This window comes from Herpailurus yagouaroundi, unplaced genomic scaffold (assembly GCF_014898765.1).
Source record: "Herpailurus yagouaroundi ecotype Mexico unplaced genomic scaffold, PumYag 188, whole genome shotgun sequence".
In the NCBI taxonomy this organism is placed as follows: Eukaryota; Metazoa; Chordata; class Mammalia; order Carnivora; family Felidae; genus Herpailurus; species Herpailurus yagouaroundi.
This window is the reverse complement of record NW_024412419.1, coordinates 19,543,983-19,567,857: the sequence shown is the minus strand read 5'-3', so window position 1 is coordinate 19,567,857 and position 23,875 is coordinate 19,543,983. Positions and strand designations below refer to the sequence as shown.

Here is a 23,875-nt window from a genome sequence, read left to right as displayed (position 1 = left end):
GTTTTTTAAAAATTTTTTTTTCAACGTTTTTTATTTATTTTTGGGACAGAGAGAAACAGAGCATGAACGGGGGAGGGGCAGAGGGAGAGGGAGACACAGCATCGGAAACAGGCTCCAAGCTCCGAGCCATCAGCCCAGAGCCTGATGCGGGGCTCGAACTCACGGAGCGCGAGATCGTGACCTGGCTGAAGTCGGACGCTTAACCGACTGCGCCACCCAGGCGCCCCTGTTCTCAGTTTTTAAGAGTCTCTTATGCTTTGGCTCTCTTCCACTCTAACCTCTTTTTTTTTTTTTTCCTTCCCCTCCCCATTGGGTTTCTGTTAAGTTTCTCAGGATCCACATAAGAGTGAAACCATATGGTATCTGTCTTTCTCTGTATGGCTTATTTCACTTAGCATAACACTCTCCAGTTCCATCCATGTTGCTACAAAGGGCCATGTTTCATTCTTTCTCATTGCCACATAGTACTCCATTGTGTATATAAACCACAATTTTTTTATCCATTCATCAGTTGATGGACATTTAGGTTCTTTCCATAATTTGGCTATTGTTGAGAGTGCTGCTAGAAACATTGGGGTACAAGTGCCCCTATGCATCAGTACTCCTGTATCCCTTGGGTAAATTCCTAGAAGTGCTATTGCTGGGTCATAGGGTAGGTCTGTTTTTAATTTTTTGAGGAACCTCCACACTGTTTTCCAGAGTGGCTGCACCAGTTTGCATTCCCACCAACAGTGCAAGAGGGTTCCCGTTTCTCCACATCCTCTCCGGCATCTATAGTCTCCTGATTTGTTCATTTTGGCCACTCTGACTGGCGTGAGGTGATATCTGAGTGTGGTTTTGATTTGTATTTCCCTGATGAGGAGCAACGTTGAGTACAAGATCTGATATTTTTGCATAACAAATTTTAGGACATGATACAAATTCTTTTTTTATTATTATTTTTTAATGTTTATTTTTGAGAGAGAGAGAGAGAGAGAGAAAACACGATCAGGGGACGGGGAGAAAGAGAGGAAGACACAGAATCAGAAGCAGGCTCCAGGCTCTGAGCTGTCAGCACAGAGCCCAATGTGGGGCTCGAACTCACTAACCGCAAGATCATGACCTGAGCCGAAGTTGGACCCTTAACCAACTGAGCCACCCAGGCGCACCAAATTCTCTTTCTTTTATGTAAAGGAAAGCAAAGCAAGGAAAAGAAAACTTATGGAGAGAAAACCTTAGAAAAGAGGAAGAAGAAAAACAAAAGCGACTCCAGGAAGAAAAAACACAAGAAAAAATTCAAGAAGAGGAACGGAAGGCTGAGGAGAAACCATGTAAGGGTAAGGATAAAAATGATAGATTTGATTTTTCTGAGACAGAGCAACGAAAGCAACAAGAAAAAAAGATTCTGATGAGAGGGAAAAAATATATATAAGTAGATGTTAACCTTTGAGTCTGAAAAAACCTTTTTATAAATTAAACTTGGAGGAGTGTGTAGGCTTATTAAAACAGACTGAGGGTAGAAGTCTTAAAACAACATGTAGAAAAGAAAATTGTAATCACTGACTAGCTATGAACAGACTCTGACATTTTCATAATTGAAGTAAACAGCTGTAAAGAGTTTCTTCAATTGGTGTTAACTATAAACTGTTTTTTTTAATGTTTATTTTTGAGAGAGAGAGGGAGAGAGAGAGTGTGAGCAGGGAAGGGGCAGAGAGAGGGAGACACAGAATCTGAAACAGGCTCCAGGCTCTGAGCTGTCAGCCACAGAGCCTGATGTGGGGCTTGAACTCACAGACTGTGAGATCATGACCTGAGCCAAAGTCAGACACTTAACCAACTGAGCCACTCAGGTGCCACTAAACTGTTTATTTTAATGAAACACCAATAAAATTTAAGTCTTTGCACACTGAAATTTCCTCAAAAGATATACTTTGTTTTTGATGCACCTCAGAGTCCATTCCTAAAATACTTTAAATATTATTGATACATATCTCTTTTGGACAGACAAATATTTCAATCCTTATTATTGGCACATGTGTTGAAATTTCTATAAGCTAAAGCATTCATTCTGCAAATGAATAAAGTAAAATATTTTTATTCTTATCAAAGCTAGTGTATTTGTGAGCTCTTCTGTTTTTCTTTTAGAACCATACTGTTGCATTTAGAGCTCTTTCTTCGCTGAACCCTGTTTGCTGCCAATCTCCTCATTTGTGACCTCTCTTTTTGTCTCTTCCTGTTGTATCCTGACTGCCACAGATCAAACCTTGCTGCTTAGCCGCCTGCACTTTGCACAGCCTCGCCTGCCACCACTCCTACATCTTCCCATACATCCTCACTCATGGCCCCCCACAAGTCATGTCTTTGTATCATTGCCTCCTACTTTCCTAAAGATAAACGTCCTTGTTTGCTTTTATATTGATTCTGTGGCCATACAACATATTTAAATTGTAACAAGCCTTTGTCAAATGGATTTTCATTTTGCTGTTTGATCAGTTCTTTTTCTTTTTGACTTTACAGGCTCTTTATATTGAGTCATCGCAAAGATGCGTATACGTGAAAGTAGCAGATAATGACAATTATCTTCTCTTTAGGTGAGCCAGCTACTGCTTTGGTGAATTATAGAGCATTGTACCGCTTTGAAGCCAGGAGCCATGATGAGATGAGTTTTAATTCCGGGGATATAATACAGGTAGGAAACAGTCTTTTTTGCTCATGAAGAAGCTTAATACAATGTAATATATTACTCTATAATTTTATATAGTGATATACCATTTAAAATGTATACCTTAAGCTTTATCTGATTTGTCCCTAATGAGATGCTGCAGACTTGCATATTATTTATCACTGCTGTGTTCTAGGTAAGGAAGCTTAGACTTACACAAAATGTTAACAGTCAGTAGGACAGTGCCAGAGTGGGTCACAAGTACACATCTTTGATTTCCAAATGCAGTGGTCTTTATGCTGTGCCATACTGCTTCACAGCATAAATAGTGATGCTGAGGGTTGCCTGGGTGGTTCAGTCGGTTAGGCGTCTGACTTTGGCTCAGGCCATGATCTCACAGCTCTTGAATTCAAACTCTGTAGGCTCTGTGCTGACAGCTCAGCCTGCTTTGGATTCCCTCTCTCTCTCTCTCTCTGTCTCTCTCTCTCTCTCTTAAAAATAAATAAACATTTTTTAAAAAGTGATGCTGATTGTGTTGTTTTAATAAGTTACCAATGAAATTTGGGGGCGCTGATTATTTTCTGACAACCATTAAAAGAATTGAAGGAAGTAGACTCTATAGCCCTAACTAGATGTAATCCCTTGTTCCTTGAAACTAAAGGCCTTTATTATATAGTCACAAACCATGTAAAATGGATGAATAAGAGAAGATGGAGGGAATAGCATTTGATACAGCTTTTGTGATATAATGGAAAGAATACAGGCTTTAGAAGCAGAGTAACTTGGATTTTAGTCTCTGTGTCACTTTTCTTCTTAGTAAATTAAAGTAATATTACCTAGAATACCTAGCCAGTGTGTGTTTTCTTTTTAGCCTGCATAGTCACCAGTTTGGTGTCTTTTATCAGTTACACTGCAACTGTTTAATGGTACTTGGCATAGGTTTTACCAGAAACCTCTGTTCAAACACTCAGGTTAATCCCCAGCTACACATTCCTTCTGTTACCGTTGCCACCACTGACAATCCACAGTCTGCTGGCCCTCCTGTTCCTCCTCCACCTGTTGGTGATGATGAAGTTGTGTCTAAGAATGAAGAGATGCAGCCTATCTCTGGACGTGTTTGGTCAAGAACCTATTTATATTTTTGGTTCTGTCTTTTACCATCAACAAATATTTGTCGAGGGCTATGCTAGGGATATAGTAAACAAGACACACAGTCTCTGCACTTAATGAGCTGGTAGTCTGATGAGAAGGACATTCTAAAGCAGAGGAAGGAAGGTGGTAGAAAGCTACTGGCTTTACAGCAGACCTCCCCCGTGGTCATCAAGCCAATCTGATGGCGATGACAACAGGAACATTGAGTCAGCTGGAGTTTCTTGAGGGTGTTCTCTGCCAAATCGCTGATATAACCAATGAGTCATGAGTTACTACCAGATACCTATTTCGACAACTTGGTTGATGACCATGTCATTCACTGAGAGAGGAAGATCAAAAGGAGGGAATTTAGGTGAGAATTATAATAAGTTCAAGTTTGGATGAGTTTCAGATTTCTGGATAGCAGTTGAATATCCAGAGATGTCTAGAGAGATCTCAGGCAGTGCATCAGAGGCCAATTTGAGTGTCATCATTGTGTTGTGATGGTAATTGCCTTGAGCGTAGCGGATGAATGAAGATCCTTAAGAGACACTAACACTAAAGGGATTATTAGAAGAAGAGGAGCCTTAAAAAGAAACGACTAGAGTCATTAGGAAAAAGCCAGGAGAGTTTAGTGTCCATGAACTTTGAGAAGAGTGGTCTGCATGTGAATAAGATAGGACTTAGAAAACAGCCATTAGATTAGCAGTATCAGAGCTATTGTTAACCTTGAGGAAAACAGTTGAGTGGAATGGTGGCGAACAAGCCAGATTTCAGTGACCTGAAATTGGAAGGGAGGAAGAGGAGACAGTGAATATATAAAATTCTTTGAAGGAGCTTAGCTTTTGAAAGTGGGAAGGGAGAGAAAATGATTAATGAGGAGAGTGGGTTGAAGGAAGTTCTGTGTTTCATTTTTTGGTTTTTTTTATCTTGGCTTGAGCGAATTTGCTGATTTGCAAGTTTAAATAATGATAGGATCTGCAGAGAGGGAAAAGGTTAATGATAGTGGATTTAGTAAAGTGCACAACTGTTAGTGTACAGCTCAGATAATTTGTACACATGTATATATCTGTGAAACTACCACTCAGATCAACATACAGAACACTCAGGAAGGCACTTCATGGCTCCCTGGCAGACCTCTCTGTTCTGACCAGTGGGTACAGGTGAAGATGATTCTCAGTAAGGCTGGAGGGCTCAGGACCTAGAGCATCAGAGGAGTAGTGGGAGGATTAGACAGCTCTTCCGTTTTGGTTAGAGGGCTGAAGGAAAGGATGCATGGGACTAGAAATACATTTTGCTGAATTCGAAGGTGAGCTCAGATCTGATGGTTTCCCTATTCTTGGTCAGATAGGAGGCAAGACCTAGTCAACATAATGGATAAGGGTGGCAGAAGAGATTTGATTGAAGGTGAAAAAAGATTAGAAATTCCACTGAGTCCTGGCAACATTTTCCGTGACAACCTGTTTTTCTAGCATTCTTATATGTTAATGCTATTTTTGAGGTAATAGTTTCCATAAACCTCTGAGAACTTACATAAATTTTTTTAGTTTCACTTTCTATGTAAATTGACAACTAAAAATTAATTAGGGCCATAAATTATAGATACAAAATTTATTAAAATTAACCTGTTATAAAAGCAAACTTGGTCTAATTTTAAAGATTAAATGAATGGGGCTTGTCTTCTTGAAAAGCTAGAAAGTTTAAGGAAAAAGTATTGAAGAAAGTAGGCTTTTAAAAGTTTGTAGGGAAGGAAGGAAGTTAGTGTTTGGATGCCAGTATTCATACCTGTCAGTGATCCTTGCCTTGAGACCAGCATTTAAATTAGGTATATTGCTGAGCATTCCGCTTTAGGTTGAGTAATTCCTTGAGGTCTATTGTGTTCTTCATTTTTAGTGCTGTGGCTTAGCTGTTTTAAATTTAGCCTTAAACTAGATTTACAAGATAATATTTTATCAGTGGTTCCTTTTGTTGTATTTTAGAACACCATGTTTTAATTATTACATAGCAATGATAGAACTAATGAGTGAGTTTAGCAAGGTTGCAGGATATAAGATCAATATACAAAGACAGATGTTCATAGTTTTATCATAGCCAAAAACTGGAAACAACTCAAATGTCCATCAGTAGGTAAACATACAAGCAAATTGTGGTACATCTATACAATGTAATATTACTCAGCAATAAAAGGGAGAAGAGATGAAACTACAAATCACCTGTATGTGTTACCAGTTGAAAAATAGTATTTAGAGAAAGTTTTCTAGTTCTCTTAGCTCAAGAAGACTCTGTAATAGGAACTAAACAAAACTAAACAAAACAAAAATTAATGATTAACTATAGGAAAATAACAAGTTTGCAAGAAAGGAAATGTAATTATCAGAACATTACATGAGTTAGATGTGAAATATTTGCTTACCTAGTCATAATAATATAAACATTAAATATAATGAAACCAAAAAATTTGAGATAGCAGTGTTGATAGAAAAATAAGATGCAGTAAAAGTTAAATGTTGATTTTCCATAATCAAAATCCAATAGATGATGTTTAAAATTGAAACATTCAGGAAATAATAGTATAAATACATTATTTAGAAATATAGAAGATAGGGGTGCTTGGGTATTAAACATCTGGCTTGATCTCAGCTCAGGTCTTGATCTCAGGATCATGAGTTCAAGCCCTGCATTGGGCTCCACACTGAGTGTGAAGCCTACTTGGAAGGAAGGAAGGAAGGAAGGAAGGTAGGAAGGAAGGAAGGAAGAAGAAATACAGAGGATGATATAGAAAAACAACTACGAATGGCAAGTTGTTATCAGGAGTGGGAATCAGGGCATAATGAGTGATGGGATCTTCCATCATAAGCCATATAGAATGCTGTTTGTTTCTGTTAACTATTTTTGTGTATTTAACTTGGATGAAATTAAATTTTTTTGAGAGAAAGAGAGTGCACAACAGGCACAGGTTGGGAAGGGCAGAGGCAGAGGGAGAGGGAGAGAGTGGATCCCAAGCAGACTCCCTCCCCAGCACAGAGCCAGATGCAGGGCTCAGTCTCACTAACTGTGAGATCATGATCTGAGCCAAAATCAAGAGCCAAAGGTGCCTTTTTAAAATTTCATTTTTTGGGGGCTTCTGGATGGCTTAGTCGATTGAGCATCTGACTCTTGATTTCTGCTCAGATCATGATCTCACAATTTATGAGATTGACCCCCATGTCAGGCTCTGCACTGACAGCATGGAGCCTGCTTGGGATTCTCTCTCTCCCTCTGTCTCTGCTCCTCCCCTGCTCATGCACTCCCTCCTTCTCTCTCTCTCTCTCTCTCTCTCTCTCTCTCTCTCGCTCTCGCTCTCTCGCTCTCTCGCTCTCTCAAAACAAGTGAACATTTTTTTCTAAAAGGCACCTTCGTCTGTCATTAGAGGTAGTGACCTATTAATATGTAGAAAATGCCTCAGCTCAGGGTGCCTGGGTGGCTTTAGTTGTTAAACATCTGACTTCAGCTCAGGTCATGATCTCACAGTTCATGAGTTCAAGTCCCACATCAGGTGAGCTCAGGCCCCACTTCGGGTGAACAGGAGCCCTGCTTTGGGTAAAAACATGAGCCCTGGGTGAGCCCCACTTCTCTCTCTCTCTCTCTCTCTCTCTCTCTCTCTCTACCCCCCACCTTGTGGGATTCTCTCTTTCTCTCTGCCCCCCCTTGCTCACTTGCACCCTCTCTCTAGAAAAGAAAAGGGGCACCTGGGTGGCTCAGTCAGGCCTCCAACTTCAGCTCAGGTCATGATTTCACGGTTCATGAGTTCAAGTCCTGCATCGGGCTCTGTGTTGACAGCGTGGAGCCTGGAGCTTGCTTCAGATTCTGTGTCTCCCTCTCGTTCTCTGCCCCTCCCCTGCTCATACTCTGTCTCTCTCAAAAAAAAATAAACATTAAAAAAAAATTTTTTTAAGAAATAAAAAAGAAAAGACAATGCCTCAGCTCTTTAGTTACATGAGCTCAATTCTGAAAATGAGGCTATTGTACAATAGTCTGCATCTCTTTCCTTTGTAAATGTGTGACATTCTAACCATTGTTAACCCTTCTTTTTGTTTCCATAGGTTGATGAAAAAACCGTAGGAGAACCTGGTTGGCTTTATGGTAGTTTTCAAGGAAATTTTGGCTGGTTTCCTTGCAACTACGTAGAAAAAATGCCATCAGGTGAAAAATCTGTGTCTCCTAAGAAGGCCTTACTTCCCCCTACAGTATCAGTATCTGCTACCTCAACTTCTTCTGAGTAAGTTTTTAGCTAACAGTGCAGTGTATTTAGCCCTGCAAATGTATTTGTGTCAACCTGCTACTTAATCATATTATAATCTGTGCTGGACTCTTCAAGAGTACCTTCTGTTCCAGATTTCATACTGAAATTTAATAAACAAAAGTGTAGGTCAGTACTTGGTTCGTGAATTCTTTTTTCCAAAATTGCGTTTAAACACAATGTGAATTATGTATAAGTTGATAAATTTGTAGTGCTTCATTAGATTTTAAATGTTGAAGTGTATTTACATCAAAGTGTTGTATTTTACAGATCACTTTCTTCAAATCAACCAGCATCAGTGACTGATTATCAAAATGTATCTTTTACAAACCTAACTGTTAATACATCATGGCAGAAAAAATCAGCTTTTACTCGTACTGTTTCCCCTGGATCTATATCACCGATTCATGGACAGGTGTGTATCTTTAATTTTTCTCTGCTTTATTCTTTGACATTGCTCATGTTCACATAAAATAGAAAATTTTTGTACAAAGACATCACTTACTCATTTAACCAGAGTTTGTAGTATTTGGTTTCTGTTCTTGTCATTGACATGTGATATGATGTAAAGAAATTATTATTATTATTACTTAGAAGTTTCTCAACAATTCATTTTCATAGCACCCAGTTGCTAGCAGCTAGGGTTTCTAAGCTCAAAATGTCATCTTTATAAATCTGGCTATATTACTCTTAATTCGTAGTTATTGTGAGAAGATATGTGGGTTTGGAGGTTTTTGGGGTTTTGTTGGTAAGAAATTTGTGTGAGAACTATGTTACATATACTTAGCCTCTGCTTTACATGTAACCATTGCAGGCATTGTTACATTAATATTATTGAAAAGAAATCACAGACTTTGTCAAAACAGAGCCCTACAAATTTCACCTTCACTCAAAAAAATGTTTACTTCATGACCATAGATAGGTTCCAGGTGTTTCTTTATATGCTAGAAATTTAATGGAAAAAAAATCTCTGCCATTAAGGAGTCATAATCTAATGAAACAGACACATATATAAATAATCGTAAAGTATGTGAAGGGTTGTAATAAAGATATTCTACAAAATCTTGAGGACTATATAGCCGAGAGAGATCTCATTCACTCTTTGGGAATTGGAGCAGGGTTCACAAAGGACCAAGTTATTTGAGCAGGACCTTTGAGGATAAGCAAGATTTTAACAAACAGAGAAGGAAAGTTATTCCTGTGAAAAAATAATTTGGGGAAAGTCAGTGAGGCATGTTAACACAGAGTTTCCAGGACAAGAATTATTTATAGTGTGGCTAGAGTACAGGAATCTTGGAGAAAGGGTCAAGCAGGAAAGCTAGAGGGTGACGTTTATGTGTGAAGTGTTTAATACCATGCCTAGCTGCTTGGCAGTGGGCAGCCCCTGAAGGTTTCCAAGAGGTGTGTATATTTTTGAAACCTAACTCCCAGCAGTAGTACAGGGGTCGATTGGTGTAAGGAAGCAAAGGAAGGAAAACAAGCAAGGAAGGATGCCACAGTAGCTAATTACAAGAGATGATGACGTAAACTGGTACCACAGTAAAGAAAATGTATAGAAGAGGAGGTGGATTTAAGATTACTAGGACTTGACATAAAATTGGCAATCCATTGAAATGTCGAGAGTAAGGAAGAAGTTGGGAGTTAAAGAAGGTTCCTCAGGGTCTTGAGCTTGAGTAACTAGAAGGATGGTGATAGCATTGTCTTGGGTGAGCATTGCAAGAGGAGTGGGTTCTGTGGGCTCTAAAAATGATGTCTCACCGTGCAACTTTAAAGTATCTGGTTTAGAGACAACCTGGTGGGAAGGCCCAATGAGTAGTCTGACTTACAAGTCTGGAGCTCAGGAGATAAAGTTAAAATTAAGATATAGATTAGAGAAGGCATAGACATAAATAAGATAATTTAGGAAAATCGTGTGAAACAGGAAGGGAAAGGGACTGGACAAAGAGGACCCATCAGTCACCAGAGGGTGAGCTTCTGGAAAGACAAGGGTGTTAATGATATTAGCACTGTTCAGAGATCAGGGAAAAACTTTTAACAGAAGGCTACTCAAATGGTTGTCTGTCATATATAATTGTAAATCATTTAGTAGATAAAAGTTATCTTAAGGCACCACCATACCAAACTGGTCTTTGTTTGAACTGTGAACAACCTATATAGTAGGAAACAAAAATTGTGGTTACTTTTTTAAAAATTTTGTGTTTTTATGTTCACAGGGACAGGTTGTAGAAAACCTAAAGGCGCAGGCCCTGTGTTCTTGGACTGCAAAGAAGGATAACCACTTGAACTTTTCAAAACATGATATTATCACTGTCTTGGAACAGCAAGAAAATTGGTGGTTTGGAGAGGTGCATGGAGGAAGAGGGTGGTTTCCAAAATCTTATGTCAAAATACTCCCTGGGAGTGAAGTCAAGCGGGAAGAGTAAGCATTTTGTGTTTACGTGAGATGTGGGTGTTGGTGTTTTCACTAATGAGTCGGCTGAAGAACAACTGGCTATACCATAAAATAAAACATTTATGCTTGAGTTTGAACATCGAGAGGGGGATTTCTAGAGTGAAAAAAAGTGTACTTCACATATTTGTACCAGTTTTAGAATATCTTTTATTCTAGTTATTTCAGATGCCTAAAGTTTTCAGAGTGCTTGAAATTTTAGATCTGTTGCTTTCCTTGTGGAAGCTCAAGAGTTACTTTTCATTTCCTTTGGAGCACTTCTCCCTTGTTATTTACCGTGCATTGTCAGTATTTAAATAAACCTTTGCTGATGGCCTCCCCATTGCCAAAGTGTAGGGCATTCCATTCCTGGGCCTCCAGAATTCCTTGAAGATCATACCTCTCTTACTGCACATAACAGACTGGGTTGCAATTATTTATTTTCTTACCCATCTCTCCTATTAGATCATAGCTCTGGGAGGGCAGGATCCGTGTCTTTGTTTTTCAGTTTTTTTTCCTGCCTAGTGTAATCTCAATGCATAGTAGCTTCTCAGTCATATTAGCTCAGTGAATAAGGAGAGGATTCATTGAATGAACAATCAGATGAATCAATTTTCAAGTGAAGAACAAGTAAAACCTAAATAAGGTCTCTGGCCTTAATTTCCCAGTCTGTAGAGGAGTGAGATCTCCAGGCATGTTTAAGATGTTTAAGAAATAAGTACAAAAGTAGTGATGGGCAGCTGTCTCCTTGTGTTTTATACTGAAGTTGATCCAAATAAAAAAATGATCTGATTGGGGCGCCTGGGTGGCACAGTCGGTTAAGCGTCCGACTTCAGCCAGGTCATGATCTCGCGGTCCGTGAGTTCGAGCCCTGCGTCAGGCTCTGGGCGGATGGCTCAGAGCCTGGAGCCTGTTTCCGATTCTGTGTCTCCCTCTCTCTCTGCCCCTCCCCCGTTCATGCTCTGTCTCTCTCTGTCCCAAAAATAAACGTTGAAAAAAAAAATTTTTTTTAAAAAGTGATCTGATTGAATGAAAAGAGACAGGTCTTTGGAAATCAAGAGGCTTGTGCTCTGATTGTTCTTTTTGTCAGCCTATGTGGAATAACCTATTTGCCTTCGGTTTTCCAATTGATGGCATAAAAAGAGTAAATTAATCTTTAAAAACATTTTCAAGGCTGAGATTCTCTGTATGAATTTTTAGTTCCAGTGCAGAAATTTGCTCTTCAGACTGACACAGAATTTTAGATTTAGAAGTGTGTAAATGATAACAATTCAGAGCTGACGTGTGGCACTGTGGTGGGCCCTTTACAGGAATTATCTTAAACGCCATAACATTTTACAGAGAAGAAAACTTCAGCGTAAAGGCAGTAAGTTTAAATGCTGTTCCCCCTAACTTCTCATTCATTACTGATCTTTTCTAACAGATAAGACCTGTAATTTGAAAACCTGCAGTAATGGAGAGATCATGCCCTAAACAAGGCGGTGGTGCGTTCAGTTGTGGCCATGAGTTGTAGCGAGGTTCCATTCTGAGTACTGACTTATTGCTATATAGTTTCCTCAAGGATCCTGGGAAGCCCTGGTGCATCCTACAGATGTCTAGCTTTTTTTTAAAAAAACTTTTTAACGTTTATTTATTATTGAGAGAGAGTGTGTGAGCAGGGGAGGGGCAGAGAGAGAGAGAGGGAGACACAGAATCTGAAGCAGGCTCCAGGCTCTGAGCTGTCAGCACAGAGCCTGATGCGGGGCTCGAACTCACAAACTGCAAGATCACGACCCGAGCCAAAGTCGGACACTTAACTGACTGAGCCACCCAGGCGCCCCCAGATGTCTAGCTCTTAAACATGACAGGCTTCCAGAATTTTTCCATTTCCTGGGTTAAATTGGAAATTAAAGTTTTACCTGCTCTGAAATATAAAAAATAAAGTTGTTATTTTTATATATTTAAGTGTAGTGTACTCCAAACAGATACTAAAATTTACATACTGTCCTTGTTCTCCCTGTATGAAGCCAAGCCTGCCATGTGCTTTTCCAAATAACTGTCCATTTACCAAAGCCTTGGTGACTTTTACATTCCTTTAGAAAGGCAAAATATCTCACACTTAAAAAAGTATTTAAAAATCATGTTGAAATTACTTGACTGTAGTAAAAAATTTAGAAGTCTGTAACTAGGCATTCTTAGCCCCCTACAGTTTTTTGTATGAGAATATTTCTAGCCTGTTTACTGAGACAATATTTAAATTCCTTTTAGAAAGTCCTAAAAGAATGTACCGCAAACACCTTCTGTCACGTTTCTTGGTTTTGCTTGTTGATGGCTTTTTGTTTCATTGTTGTTTTTTCTTATCTGTTTCTGTATTTATCTGGCAGACCAGAAGCTTTGTATGCAGCTGTAAACAAGAAACCTACCTCTGCAGCCTACACAGGTGGAGAGGGTGAGTTTTCGGCAATTTGCAAATTATATGGGCGTCAGATTAGCTATTGACTATCTGACTTCCCTCAGTGGTTATCCTCCCTGTTTCTGTGTCTTCAGTGTTAAAGTGAGTTTAGGAAAACCTGTCCTTTGTTTATTTCACGTGAATATTGAGACTAGAGAAAAAATAGGGCATTTTTAGAGAATCAGTACTATAAACATTCAGCATAGACTTGGTAAGTAAGATCATAAATAAAAGATGTCGCAGTGAGATAGCATGAAATTTTTTGTTTTCTTATAATACACCTGCGTTACAGTAATTTAGAAAATAAGGCAATTTTAGTACGTTTAGTTGTTTACAAATTGCATTTTAATTATGGTGGATCCTATAAATCATTAAGTAGGATTTGAAATCAAGGTATGTTTTATTATAAGTATTACAAAAATTTTTTCTGTAGCCCTTTAGGTTGTTCGACTAATAACTTATTATTTATTTTGAAAAAATGAAAGATTGTCTATCCTCATTTCGGGCATTTTTATTTAACGTTATTTATAAATGAATTATATACGTCCATTGTAAAATTAGTTGAAGTGAAGTAATTATATGTTTCTGTTTTTGCTCAAGAAAATCAGTTTAGTGGTAATTTAAACTGCTTATATAGTAGCTACTGTGTTTAAGGTTTTATGCTAGCGCCTAAAAGATACAAGGATGAATAAAACACAGTCTCCCGAGTCTTCACAGTAGACTGGGGAAGATAGGGGTACCATTGTAATAAATTCTATAATGAGTGGACATAACTTCGTTTTAAGTGGGAACTGGGAATCCACAGACATGGCAGTACTGAATCATCTCAAGCAAGGAGTAGGGTTTTGCATAGTGACCTAGGAAGAGACAGGTCTTGTGGAATGAGAGAAAGTCATGAGCCAGAACATAGCTATGAATGGATAGGGAACTCAGGTCACCAGCAAGGCTGGAATAATAGGTTCACTGTGGAGTGAGTGCTATGGGATGAGTCTGGGAAAGTAGTGAGGAGTTTTTTGGGAAGGACCTTGCTTATTACTGCATACCTAAATGTTGCATGCATTTCTGGTTTTGTTAAATCCCATAAATTGAGTAATCCTGGCAATGTGAATAGTAAACAGGTCATAGGTGATGTTCCCGGTCATCTCTAGTTTAGGATGTACAGATGAAATTCCAGGTTGACAAATAAAAATAACTAGAAAAGAAAGACTAAAGCCAGATCATCGACTCTTTGTTCCAAGCAGTAGTAATAACAGGGACGGAAACCAAAGCCAATATTGACATGTAGACCTTTCCCTTGAGGCCATTTGTTAACAAGTATTTTTTGAGCATCTGTGTGCCAAGCACTGTGCTAGAAGCTGGGTCATTGTGGTGGAGCTTGGCCTCTGGTACTGGTGTCAGCTGAATATTGGGCATTTTCATAACTGTATTTATATAAGAATTAAAGAGAAAAGAACCTAGCATATTAAAAGATATTTTGTGTAAGGAGGTTGAAGAATACTTTCCATATCTTTACTCTGTAGAGATACTTGGATCTGTTTGTGTTTATGGATTATTCTCTGTGATAAGATGATGATACAGTTGGAAAAAAAAGAAACTCCATGATAATGACTTATGTTAAGTAGTCTTTTTCTAAGAAATTATTAAACAATCGCTTCATTCCTTTTTCTGTTTTAAGATCTTTTTACATTAGGTTTTCTTAAGTTATAAGGTCTTTTACAGTAAATTACACAGGATTTGGAGATTAACATAATTTTTTTTCCTTCTATAATCTTACAACCCAAGTTAGTTTCTTTTTGCTTTGTTTCCGACAGAGTATATTGCACTTTATCCATATTCAAGTGTAGAACCTGGAGATTTGACTTTCACTGAAGGTGAAGAAATATTGGTGACCCAGAAAGATGGAGAATGGTGGACAGGAAGTATTGGAGATAGAACTGGAATTTTTCCATCAAATTATGTCAAACCAAAAGATCAAGAGGTAAAGTTATTTTGATATAGAAACAAAATGATTCCATTCTTGTGTCTTGAGATTCATACTTAAAACAGAGACTCCTGTATATATGGGTTTGGTCAGGATTTGGTTGTAAGAAAACCACTTAAGGTAGCACCAGTTTATTATAGGGATCCTGTTAGGTAAGAGAGACAGGATTTCATTAAATTTCTAAGAACAGGACCCAGAGGTAGGGCTGGTCTCATGGTAACTAAAGCTAGGGATGATCCCAGATCCAGGCAAGCTTACCAAGGGATCACCAAGAAGGAGTCTGTAAAATTTTACCTTAAGGCCCTGATGTTAATGTGACTTGCCCTACATTATGAATTCCTGCTGCTTTTCATCCTTCTACTAGTATGGTACAGTGCAGCAGTCCTCAAACTTTTAGGTTTCTGGAACTTTCTACATTCTTAAAAAATTGGGGACTCTAAAGAGTTTTTTTAATGAATGGGTTAAATATAGTTATATATTCCATGTTAGAAATTAAAACTGCAGCTTTAAAAATATTTACTTATTTTAAAGTAACAAAATTAAACCCATTACATGGTTATATAAATAACTTGCTTCTTATGAAAACCAACAATATATTTTCAAACAAAAAAGTTTGGTGAAAAGAGGGGCATTGTTTTATATTTCTTTTTTTTTTTTTTTTATGAAATTTATTGTCAAATTGGTTTCCATACAACACCCAGTGCTCATCCCAAAAGGTGCCCTCCTCAATACCCATCACCCACCCTCTCCTCCCTCCCACCCCCCATCAAAGGATCTGTATGCTGAAAACTATAGAAAGCTTATGAAGGTAATTGAAGAAGATTTAAAGAAATGGAAAGACATTCCCTGCTCATGGATTGGAAGAATAAATATTGTCAAAATGTCAATACTACCCAAAGCATTGTTTTATATTTCTGCAAATCTCTTTAATGTCTGGCTTAACCTGAAGACAGGTGGATTCTCCTGTTTCTGTATTCAGTCTGTTGTGATACGTTCTTTTGGTTGACGTGCACAAAGAAAATTCAACCTCACACAGATATGGGAGAAAACAGAAAAATATTGTTTTAATTTTTTAAAAAATGTTTGTTTATTTTAGAGAGAAAGCATGAGCAGGAAGTGGGGGTGGGGTGGGGAGGGGGACAGAGGATCTGAAGCAGGCTCTGTCTGCACTGACAACACAGAGCCCAACGCGGGGCTTGAGCTCACGAACCGTGAGATCGTGACCTGAGCTGAAGTCGGATGCTCAACCGACTGAGCCACCCAGGTGCCCCAACAGAGACATATTTTAATAACATTTTTAGATATCTGTGGATATTCCTTGATATTACTACACCAAAACTTGGTAAGTGTTAAATTTTTACAGGTTAGTTACACATGGAATCTAAAGCCATATCAGTGAACATTTCTTACTGTTGAATTAAAATTGAATGGATTTTTTACCCATGCTGGTAACATTATTCATTACCCATGTGGTGACATCATTCATTGGTCATTTGGAAAATACTGAATCACTGAGTTATGCACATATTCTTAGTATTGACACGTTTCATCATACAATACCAAAAAGTTAACATTTGTTAATGTCACCACTGATCTCCTAGGAAAATCTTTATTTTTTTTTAAATTTTTTTTAATGTTTATTTATTATTGAGAGACAGAGAGACAGAGAGTGTGAGCAGGGGACGGGTAGAGAGAGGGGGAGACACAGAATCCGAAGCAGGCTCCAGGCTTTGAGTTGTCAGCCCAGAGCCGGACACGGGGCTCAAACTCACAGACCGTGAGATCATGACCCTAGCTGAAGTCGGTCGCCTGAGCAACTGAGCCACCCAGGTGCCCCTCATAGGAAAGTCTTTAAATACTGTGAAACTGTCAAGCTCAGGGTAGTAGATTCAAGTTTTCCAAAATTTCAGGTTTCTCTTGAAATCTTGAATTTGATCATTGACAGCAAATTTGTCAGCGGTTTTCATTGATATGACAAGCATACTTTATCTTGGAGAAAATGTCTGCTAAACCCCAAGTCGGGATAGTTTGTCATTCAGTCGTGCTTTCAAGTAAAAATGTTGTTCCATGACAAACCTAGTTTAGCTGTCAGTGTAATCACACAAGTGCTTCTCCTTGAGACAGCTGTCTTGGTTCTTCAGTATGCAGCGGAAATGGACGCAGGCATGCTTCTGTTGAGTCACACAGAATTTTTAAAAGATTTTATTTCGGGACACCTGGCTGGCTCAATTGGTGGAGCTTGATCTCTGGGCTGTGAGTTCGAGCCCCACATTGGGTATGGAACATACTTTGAAAATAAAATAAAAATATTAAAAGATTGTATTTCATTAAGATTTAATTTTTTAGGGGCGCCTGGGTGGCGCAGTCGGTTAAGCGTCCAACTTCAGCCAGGTCACGATCTCGCGGTCCGGGAGTTCGAGCCCCGCGTCGGGCTCTGGGCTGAATGCTCAGAGCCTGGAGCCTGTTTCCGATTCTGTGTCTCCCTCTCTCTCTGCCCCTTCCCCGTTCATGCTCTGTCTCTCTCTGTCCCAAAAAATAAATAAAAAACGTTGGGGGAAAAAAAAAAATTAAAAAAAAAAAGATTTAATTTTTTACTCCTTGATCAAGGACATTTTTTCTTAAATTAAAAAAAATATTTTTTTTGTTAATGTTTATTTATTTTTGAGAGAGAGACAGAGTGAGAGTGGGGGAGGGATATAGAGAGGGAGACAAAGAATCCGATGCAGGCTCCAGGCTCCAAGCTATCAGCACAGAACCATGAGATCATGACTTGAGCTGAAGTCAGACACTTAACTTGACTGAGCCACCAAGACGCCCCTTGATCAAGGGCATTCTTTTCATGTTTGTTTATTTTTGAGAGAGAGCATGGGCAGGGGAGGTGCAGAGAGAGAGGGAGACACAGAATCTGAAGCAGGTTCCAGGCTCTGAGCTGTCAGCACAGAGCCCGACGCGGGGCTCGAACTCACGGACCGTGAGATCATGACCTGAGCCAAAGTTGGATGCTTACCCAACTGAGCCACCCAGGCGCCCCTGATCAAGGACATTCTTAAGTGGAACCATTTTGTTTGTTTTCCTGTGAGCTTGTGGTGGTGAGGATACTAGGACTGCTAGTATAATGTGGCTCCGCTGCCATGATTCATGCTAAGGCATCAGCAGTTTTACCCTCCACTGTAAATGTCAACACCATGAAAGAGGCAAATAATGTCTTAAAAATGTTATGCAAAAAGTCTTTATCTTCTGGATTCCTGGAAGGGCCTCAAGGACTGTCCCCAGGGATGCACACACCACATGGGACAACCATGTAGGTTGACTTCTGGCTCTAACACTTAGAGGCTAGGTGACCTTGTACAAGTTATTTCACCTTTCTGTACCTCAGTTTCATTCTCTGTAAAATGGGGACAATTATAATACTTACTAGTGTCATGAGAACTGAATAAATGAATATATGTAAGATTCTTAGACCACTGTTCTGTCATAAGTACCCAGAAAATGTTAGGCCAGGACTCCCATCAATTCCACTTCAATACTTGAACTATAACTGTGTTCACTAACAACAACAATAAAATTGTCTATTCCATCCCTTTATTTGTTCAAATTCCTGAAAAGAAGGAATGTAGTTGGCCCAACTATTTGGTTTTTTTTTTTTTTTAATGTTTATTTATTTTTGAGAGAGAGACAGCACAAGCTGGGGAGGGGCAGAGAGAGAGAGGGAGACACAGAATATAAAGCAGGCTCCAGAGCCCAGTGTGGGATTCGAACTCATGAACTGTGAGATCATGACCTCACATCAAGAGCCCGGACACTTAAGCAACTGAGCCACCCAGGCACCCCTATCCTGTTAAGTCAGACTGAGGTTATAGTTGCCACCCAGGAAATGGATTTTTGTTGTTGTTGTTCTTACATTCATGGGGAACATACAAAAAAAATTAAAAACCTCCTGGGTAGCGGAAGCAGAACTCACACATGCCTTAAGATATATTGTATGTAGTGGGCATTGATGCTAACCTGATAAATGAGAGGTATCTGGCCCAGATGCTCATGTTTGATATTCAGGTAAGATGCAGAAAATGAGCTATTCTTGTTGAGTCACTAGATGCCAGCATCATCCATTTGTAATGTCTGTTAGTAGACCTTCATTTTAAAGAAACAAGAACCCTGGGGATTAGAAATCTAATTCATAATAGCCTTTGTACTCTTACATCTGGATTATTAGAAAATGATAAAATAGTATGTCTTTTCCTTACAGAGTTTTGGGAGTGCTAGCAAATCTGGAACATCAAACAAGAAACCTGGTATGTATAATAATGGAGTTAAAAAAGTACTACAGTGTTTAATAGTCTTGAATTCATAGTTTCTTGTCTGTCTTCTTTTCAGAGATTGCTCAAGTAACTTCAGCATATGTGGCTTCTGGTTCTGAACAACTTAGCCTTGCACCCGGGCAGTTAATACTAATCCTAAAGAAAAATTCAAGTGGGTGGTGGCAAGGGGAATTACAGGTAATAACCTTTAAATAATATTTATCAATTTTATTATAAAAATAATGCACGCTCATTAGAAAATAAAACTAATAACAATTTTAGATCACCTATAATCATACCACTTAGAGGTAATCAATATTAACATTGTAGTGTATTATGTTCCCCTCTAGTTTCTTCCCTGCTTATTTTTAGCACAGCTGAATTGGTATAAGTAACGATACCAAGAATAATTTTCTCTACGGACATAATTGTTTTCCAATACCTGCTTTAATAAACCACAGGTCACTGTCTTAAAGGAAAGCATACTATCATCTTTGCCTGGGATAACCCCAGGCTTACCGTATATAGCCTCTTCTGTCTAGGAGAAGAAACATTATCCAGGCTGTGTACTGAGAAAATGCTACTCATTGGACTTTCTCTACCATAGTCTTATGTTTTTGAAACAGCAATGCAAGGAAAGGAAATGCAGGCATAAATGAACCTATGTTTTCCTAAAATGTTAACAGAAGTAGTTATTGCATATGTTTTGATACAGAAAGTTCTTTTCTCTTAAAAGTTCCTTACTAGAAAGACTAAAAATAAAAAGCTTTTTAAGATTAAAAGATCATGAGAGGTATAATAGCTATATTTTTATGTAGGTTTGATATATGGTTGTAATATGGAGGATAAACACAGCTTCATTCTTGCACATCAGTCTTAAACAATCCTAAAGAACACTGGAGGTTCAAAATTGAGTATCTTCTTGAGTAACTCCTTGAAATCCCACCTTCCTGATGTGCTTTAAAGATTGACCCAACAATATGACGAGCATGGCTTTCCACAAATTTTATTTGTGATCTCTGCATTAATTATTGACAGAGCCCCAAGAGGTGTTCATTGTGCACAGTACCATTTTAAGTACTGACTTGATTCCTAGGAGAACTCTGGAAGGGACTTTTTAGTTTATAAATATTATTTGTGTGAAGTGTCCAGAGAACTCTGAGTCCAGAAGACCTCCTAATAGACTTCTCTAACAGACTTCTGCTAGTAGTGTTCTCAGCGCCATTTTGATATGCATATTGAGCCTTCCAGTTGTTTAATACTGACCTGGAAGGCCAGTGCAGAATTCAGGGGTCCCCAAGACCACCCTGACTTCTGACACCAGCTGGAAGTTTGGAGGTCCCCAAGACCACTCTCAAGTTCAGTCATTAACTAGAAAGACTCATGAGACACTGAGAGCTATTCTTCTCATAGTTACAGTTTGTTACAGCAAAGTAATTTAGATTATAATCAGACAAGGAAAGAGATGTATGGGGCTGAGTTCAGGAGGGTTCCAAAAACAGAGGTTTCATTGTCCTCTCCCAGTGGAGTCATGGACAGCATTGACTCCTGGCAACAATAAACATCAAGTATTGCCAAGCACAGAAGCTCATTTGAGCCTTGGTGTCCAGAGTTTTTACATCATAGACATGGTTCTGCACTTATGGCTAAACTTAGTCTCCAATCCTTTTAGAGGTTGAATTCATACTGTATCACCCAGAGCGCCCCCCATAAGTCACATTGTTAGACTGTCTGGCATGGTCAAGGCCCAGAGGAAATAAGACACTTATCAGTCAGGACATACCACAGGTTTAGAGATTACCTCCCAGGAGCCAAAGGTAGAGTCCAGACCTCTCTTGGGACAAGGGTAAATTCTTTACTGCACAGCCATTTTTAGTTTATGTCTCAGTAATTATTTTTGATCCCATCTTTCATATTCCTTTTGCTAATTTTATAGGCCAGAGGAAAAAAGCGACAGAAAGGATGGTTTCCTGCCAGCCATGTTAAACTTTTGGGTCCAAGTAGTGAAAGAACTACACCTGCCTTTCATCCTGGTATGGAAGTGAATTAACTTGTATTTCATCTTACAGAAGTTTTGTTGAAATTCAGCCACTTCTTAGATTAGCATATGCTTTGAAAAATATTAAAAATTGGTTCTTTTTGTAACTCTGTCTGAAAGTAATGCTACAATGAGAACTTCCTTTCTAAAAAGATCTATATACAAACAGCCAACTGTTTAAGTGATACTTGAACCACTTCATTCCTTGAAATTTTTCAAAGTGGAATTGCTATGCTGTTATACTTAAAGTGAAGCAGTTGGGGTACTGGGGTGGCTCAGTTGGTTAAGTGTCCAGCTCTTGATTTTGGCTCAGGTCGTGATGTCACGGTTGTCAGATCAAGCCTTGTGCAGGCTTCAGGCTAGGCAAGGAGCCTGCTTGGGTGGGATTCTTTCTCCCTCTACCACTCCTGCACTTGCACTCTATCTTTCTCACTCTCTGCAAAAAAAGGCAACTATTTAAAGTGAAGCAGTTCACTTGGATTAACCGTAGTTGGGAGATTCTTGTTTTATAAAACAGGAAAATGGAGGAAGGAGGGTGAAGCAGAGCAGCTCAAGGAAAATTTTACCCTAATTTTAACATTTAATAGTAGAGTCATTTAAGTTCTAGGCGAGTTATAACATGTGATCTTTGTATTAATAATTAATTTACTTTATCATTTTGTTCTTTTTCTCGTAGTGTGTCAGGTGATTGCTATGTATGACTATGTAGCAAATAACGAGGATGAGCTGAATTTCTCCAAGGGACAACTTATCAATGTTTTGAACAAAGATGATCCTGACTGGTGGCAAGGAGAAATCAACGGGGTGACTGGTCTTTTTCCTTCAAACTATGTTAAGATGACAACAGACTCCGATCCAAGTCAACAGTGTGAGTAATATCCAACTATTTGCCCCTCAACTAGTGCAAAAGCTTTAATAGACAGCACTGTACTCATTCTGTCCTGGAGCATATCTTAAACTCAGCACTCTTAGCAAGCGAATATTAGTGACTAAAGCAATAAAATGCAAAAGGAAATTTTTTACAAAATCAAAAATTATACTGCTTTATTTTATACTTTTTTCTTAGCTTTAGACCTTACTGTTAGACTTCATCTGAAAAAATTTGTAAGTCTTTAACAGGTTCTTGGGTGTAAGCAGTCTATGCTTCAACTTCCCATTACCACCATCCTTTTTTAGCCTCTAACAATCTTTTCCTGCTTAATAAAGAGTATCCAGTAATTACTGTACTCACCTATTCAAATTACCCTTTTAGTGTACAGGTGCTATTAATCTTTGCAACCTTCTCATTTATTACTCACATATTTACACATCATCCAGATTAGGAGAAAATTAAAAACTGGTTTAAACTGTGCGCAAAACTCTGTTAGGTGATTTTTTTAAAAAGATACCTGATGCCATAAGAGACATATGAATCAAGATCTCTTTCACTATTTTTAGAACAAGGATCCAGATCTCAGTGTGAAATTTGGTATTATATATAAAACTATCTCTTCGTAGTTACCTAGCCTTACTTACATTTGACAATAAAAATGCATTCATAATAGAGAATAAACAGCACTTGGAAATACTTTTTACCTTTGTAAAATGTCACTTTTTCCCACCCTTTTGATTTTTGGTTTCTTTTTTTTTTTTTTTTACAAGATACATCATGATTTATATTTTTATCATTCTTGTGATATTATCTAAAATATTTAGCCTTTCATTTTAATTGAGTTTTGGGAACATGTAAATGGTAACTCGGTCAAAGCTAGAGATACGCTCGTAATTCAGTGCGAGTATTAAGAATTTTTACTGTATCTATAATTTTGAAATATTAGTGCACTGTTTATACTTTAGGGCTGATAGTTCTAAAGATAGTTTTGATCCTGGGAGATTTTCATTTAGCTAAAGCAACTAAATTTCCTAATTTGAATATGGGAACAGTTCAGTTTTTTATGATTTGAACATCCCCCCCAAAACTGGGGCTATCTAAGTGAATGACCGGTTTTAAGCTCCGCTGATGGTCTGGCAGCTTTCGGTGCTATAGCCAGTTCATATAATTAATTAGACATAGCTGAGGGCCTTCCCTAGCCCTGAGAGAGGAAGCTGCCTTTCATGCGGACCAGGACTGGAAGCTCTTTGGCTAGTGATTCTTGGAGGCATTCCAGTTCTCAAGGATGTTTGGCTGTCACAGCACCTAGGATGCAAAGTGGTCGTTCTCCAGATGCGTCGTTGTTGTTTCTCTTGTTTCCCAGTGGCAGAACGCTTCTTCCAATGAAGTCTTAGGTAGTCAGGAATATAAAGAACAGATAAAAGCTGTTCTAGAGGAAGAACAGCCAGGAGTACACGAGTCCGTGAAGATTGGTTAAATTTTAGATTACCATTTGCGTTTCTTGGGCCCTTATAATTATTATTTTCATTTTATAATGCAATTAGGATGTTTTTTAAAGTTTGAGAATTTTAATAGTTCAAATTTGTTGAGTTGATGTTGCATGTTATTAGTCAAATTTTTTCTCACCCACTTAATTTGCTTTATGTTCATTTTATTCCTCATTTTTCTTTTTATAGGACCCAATGTTGTCTTCCAGTGTGAAAGCACCCCAGAGACCCACTATCCAAGTTTGACTCTAGCGTGGAGGCAGGGCAGGCAGCCCTGATCAAATATCTCC

At 38.5% G+C, this 23,875-nt stretch overlaps 1 protein-coding gene across 18 annotated transcripts in view; it reads left to right on the top strand.

Moving 5' to 3' along the window:
• Nucleotides 1–23,875, top strand: part of ITSN2 (intersectin 2) — a 158,460-nt gene that overhangs the window by 83,329 nt on the left and 51,256 nt on the right. For 15 of the 18 annotated variants that reach the window (XM_040496179.1, XM_040496188.1, XM_040496177.1 and 12 more), the window contains 11 exons: nt 1,174–1,316; nt 2,571–2,668; nt 7,855–8,030; nt 8,322–8,466; nt 10,265–10,470; nt 12,843–12,907; nt 14,722–14,888; nt 19,138–19,183; nt 19,266–19,387; nt 21,126–21,222; nt 21,904–22,095. In XM_040496179.1, coding sequence (XP_040352113.1) covers nt 1,174–1,316; nt 2,571–2,668; nt 7,855–8,030; nt 8,322–8,466; nt 10,265–10,470; nt 12,843–12,907; nt 14,722–14,888; nt 19,138–19,183; nt 19,266–19,387; nt 21,126–21,222; nt 21,904–22,095 — 1,457 coding nt within the window. The remainder of the gene's footprint in view (nt 1–1,173; nt 1,317–2,570; nt 2,669–7,854; nt 8,031–8,321; nt 8,467–10,264; nt 10,471–12,842; nt 12,908–14,721; nt 14,889–19,137; nt 19,184–19,265; nt 19,388–21,125; nt 21,223–21,903; nt 22,096–23,875) is intronic. The other 3 variants (XM_040496193.1, XM_040496190.1, XM_040496181.1) reach the window with 1 other exon arrangement.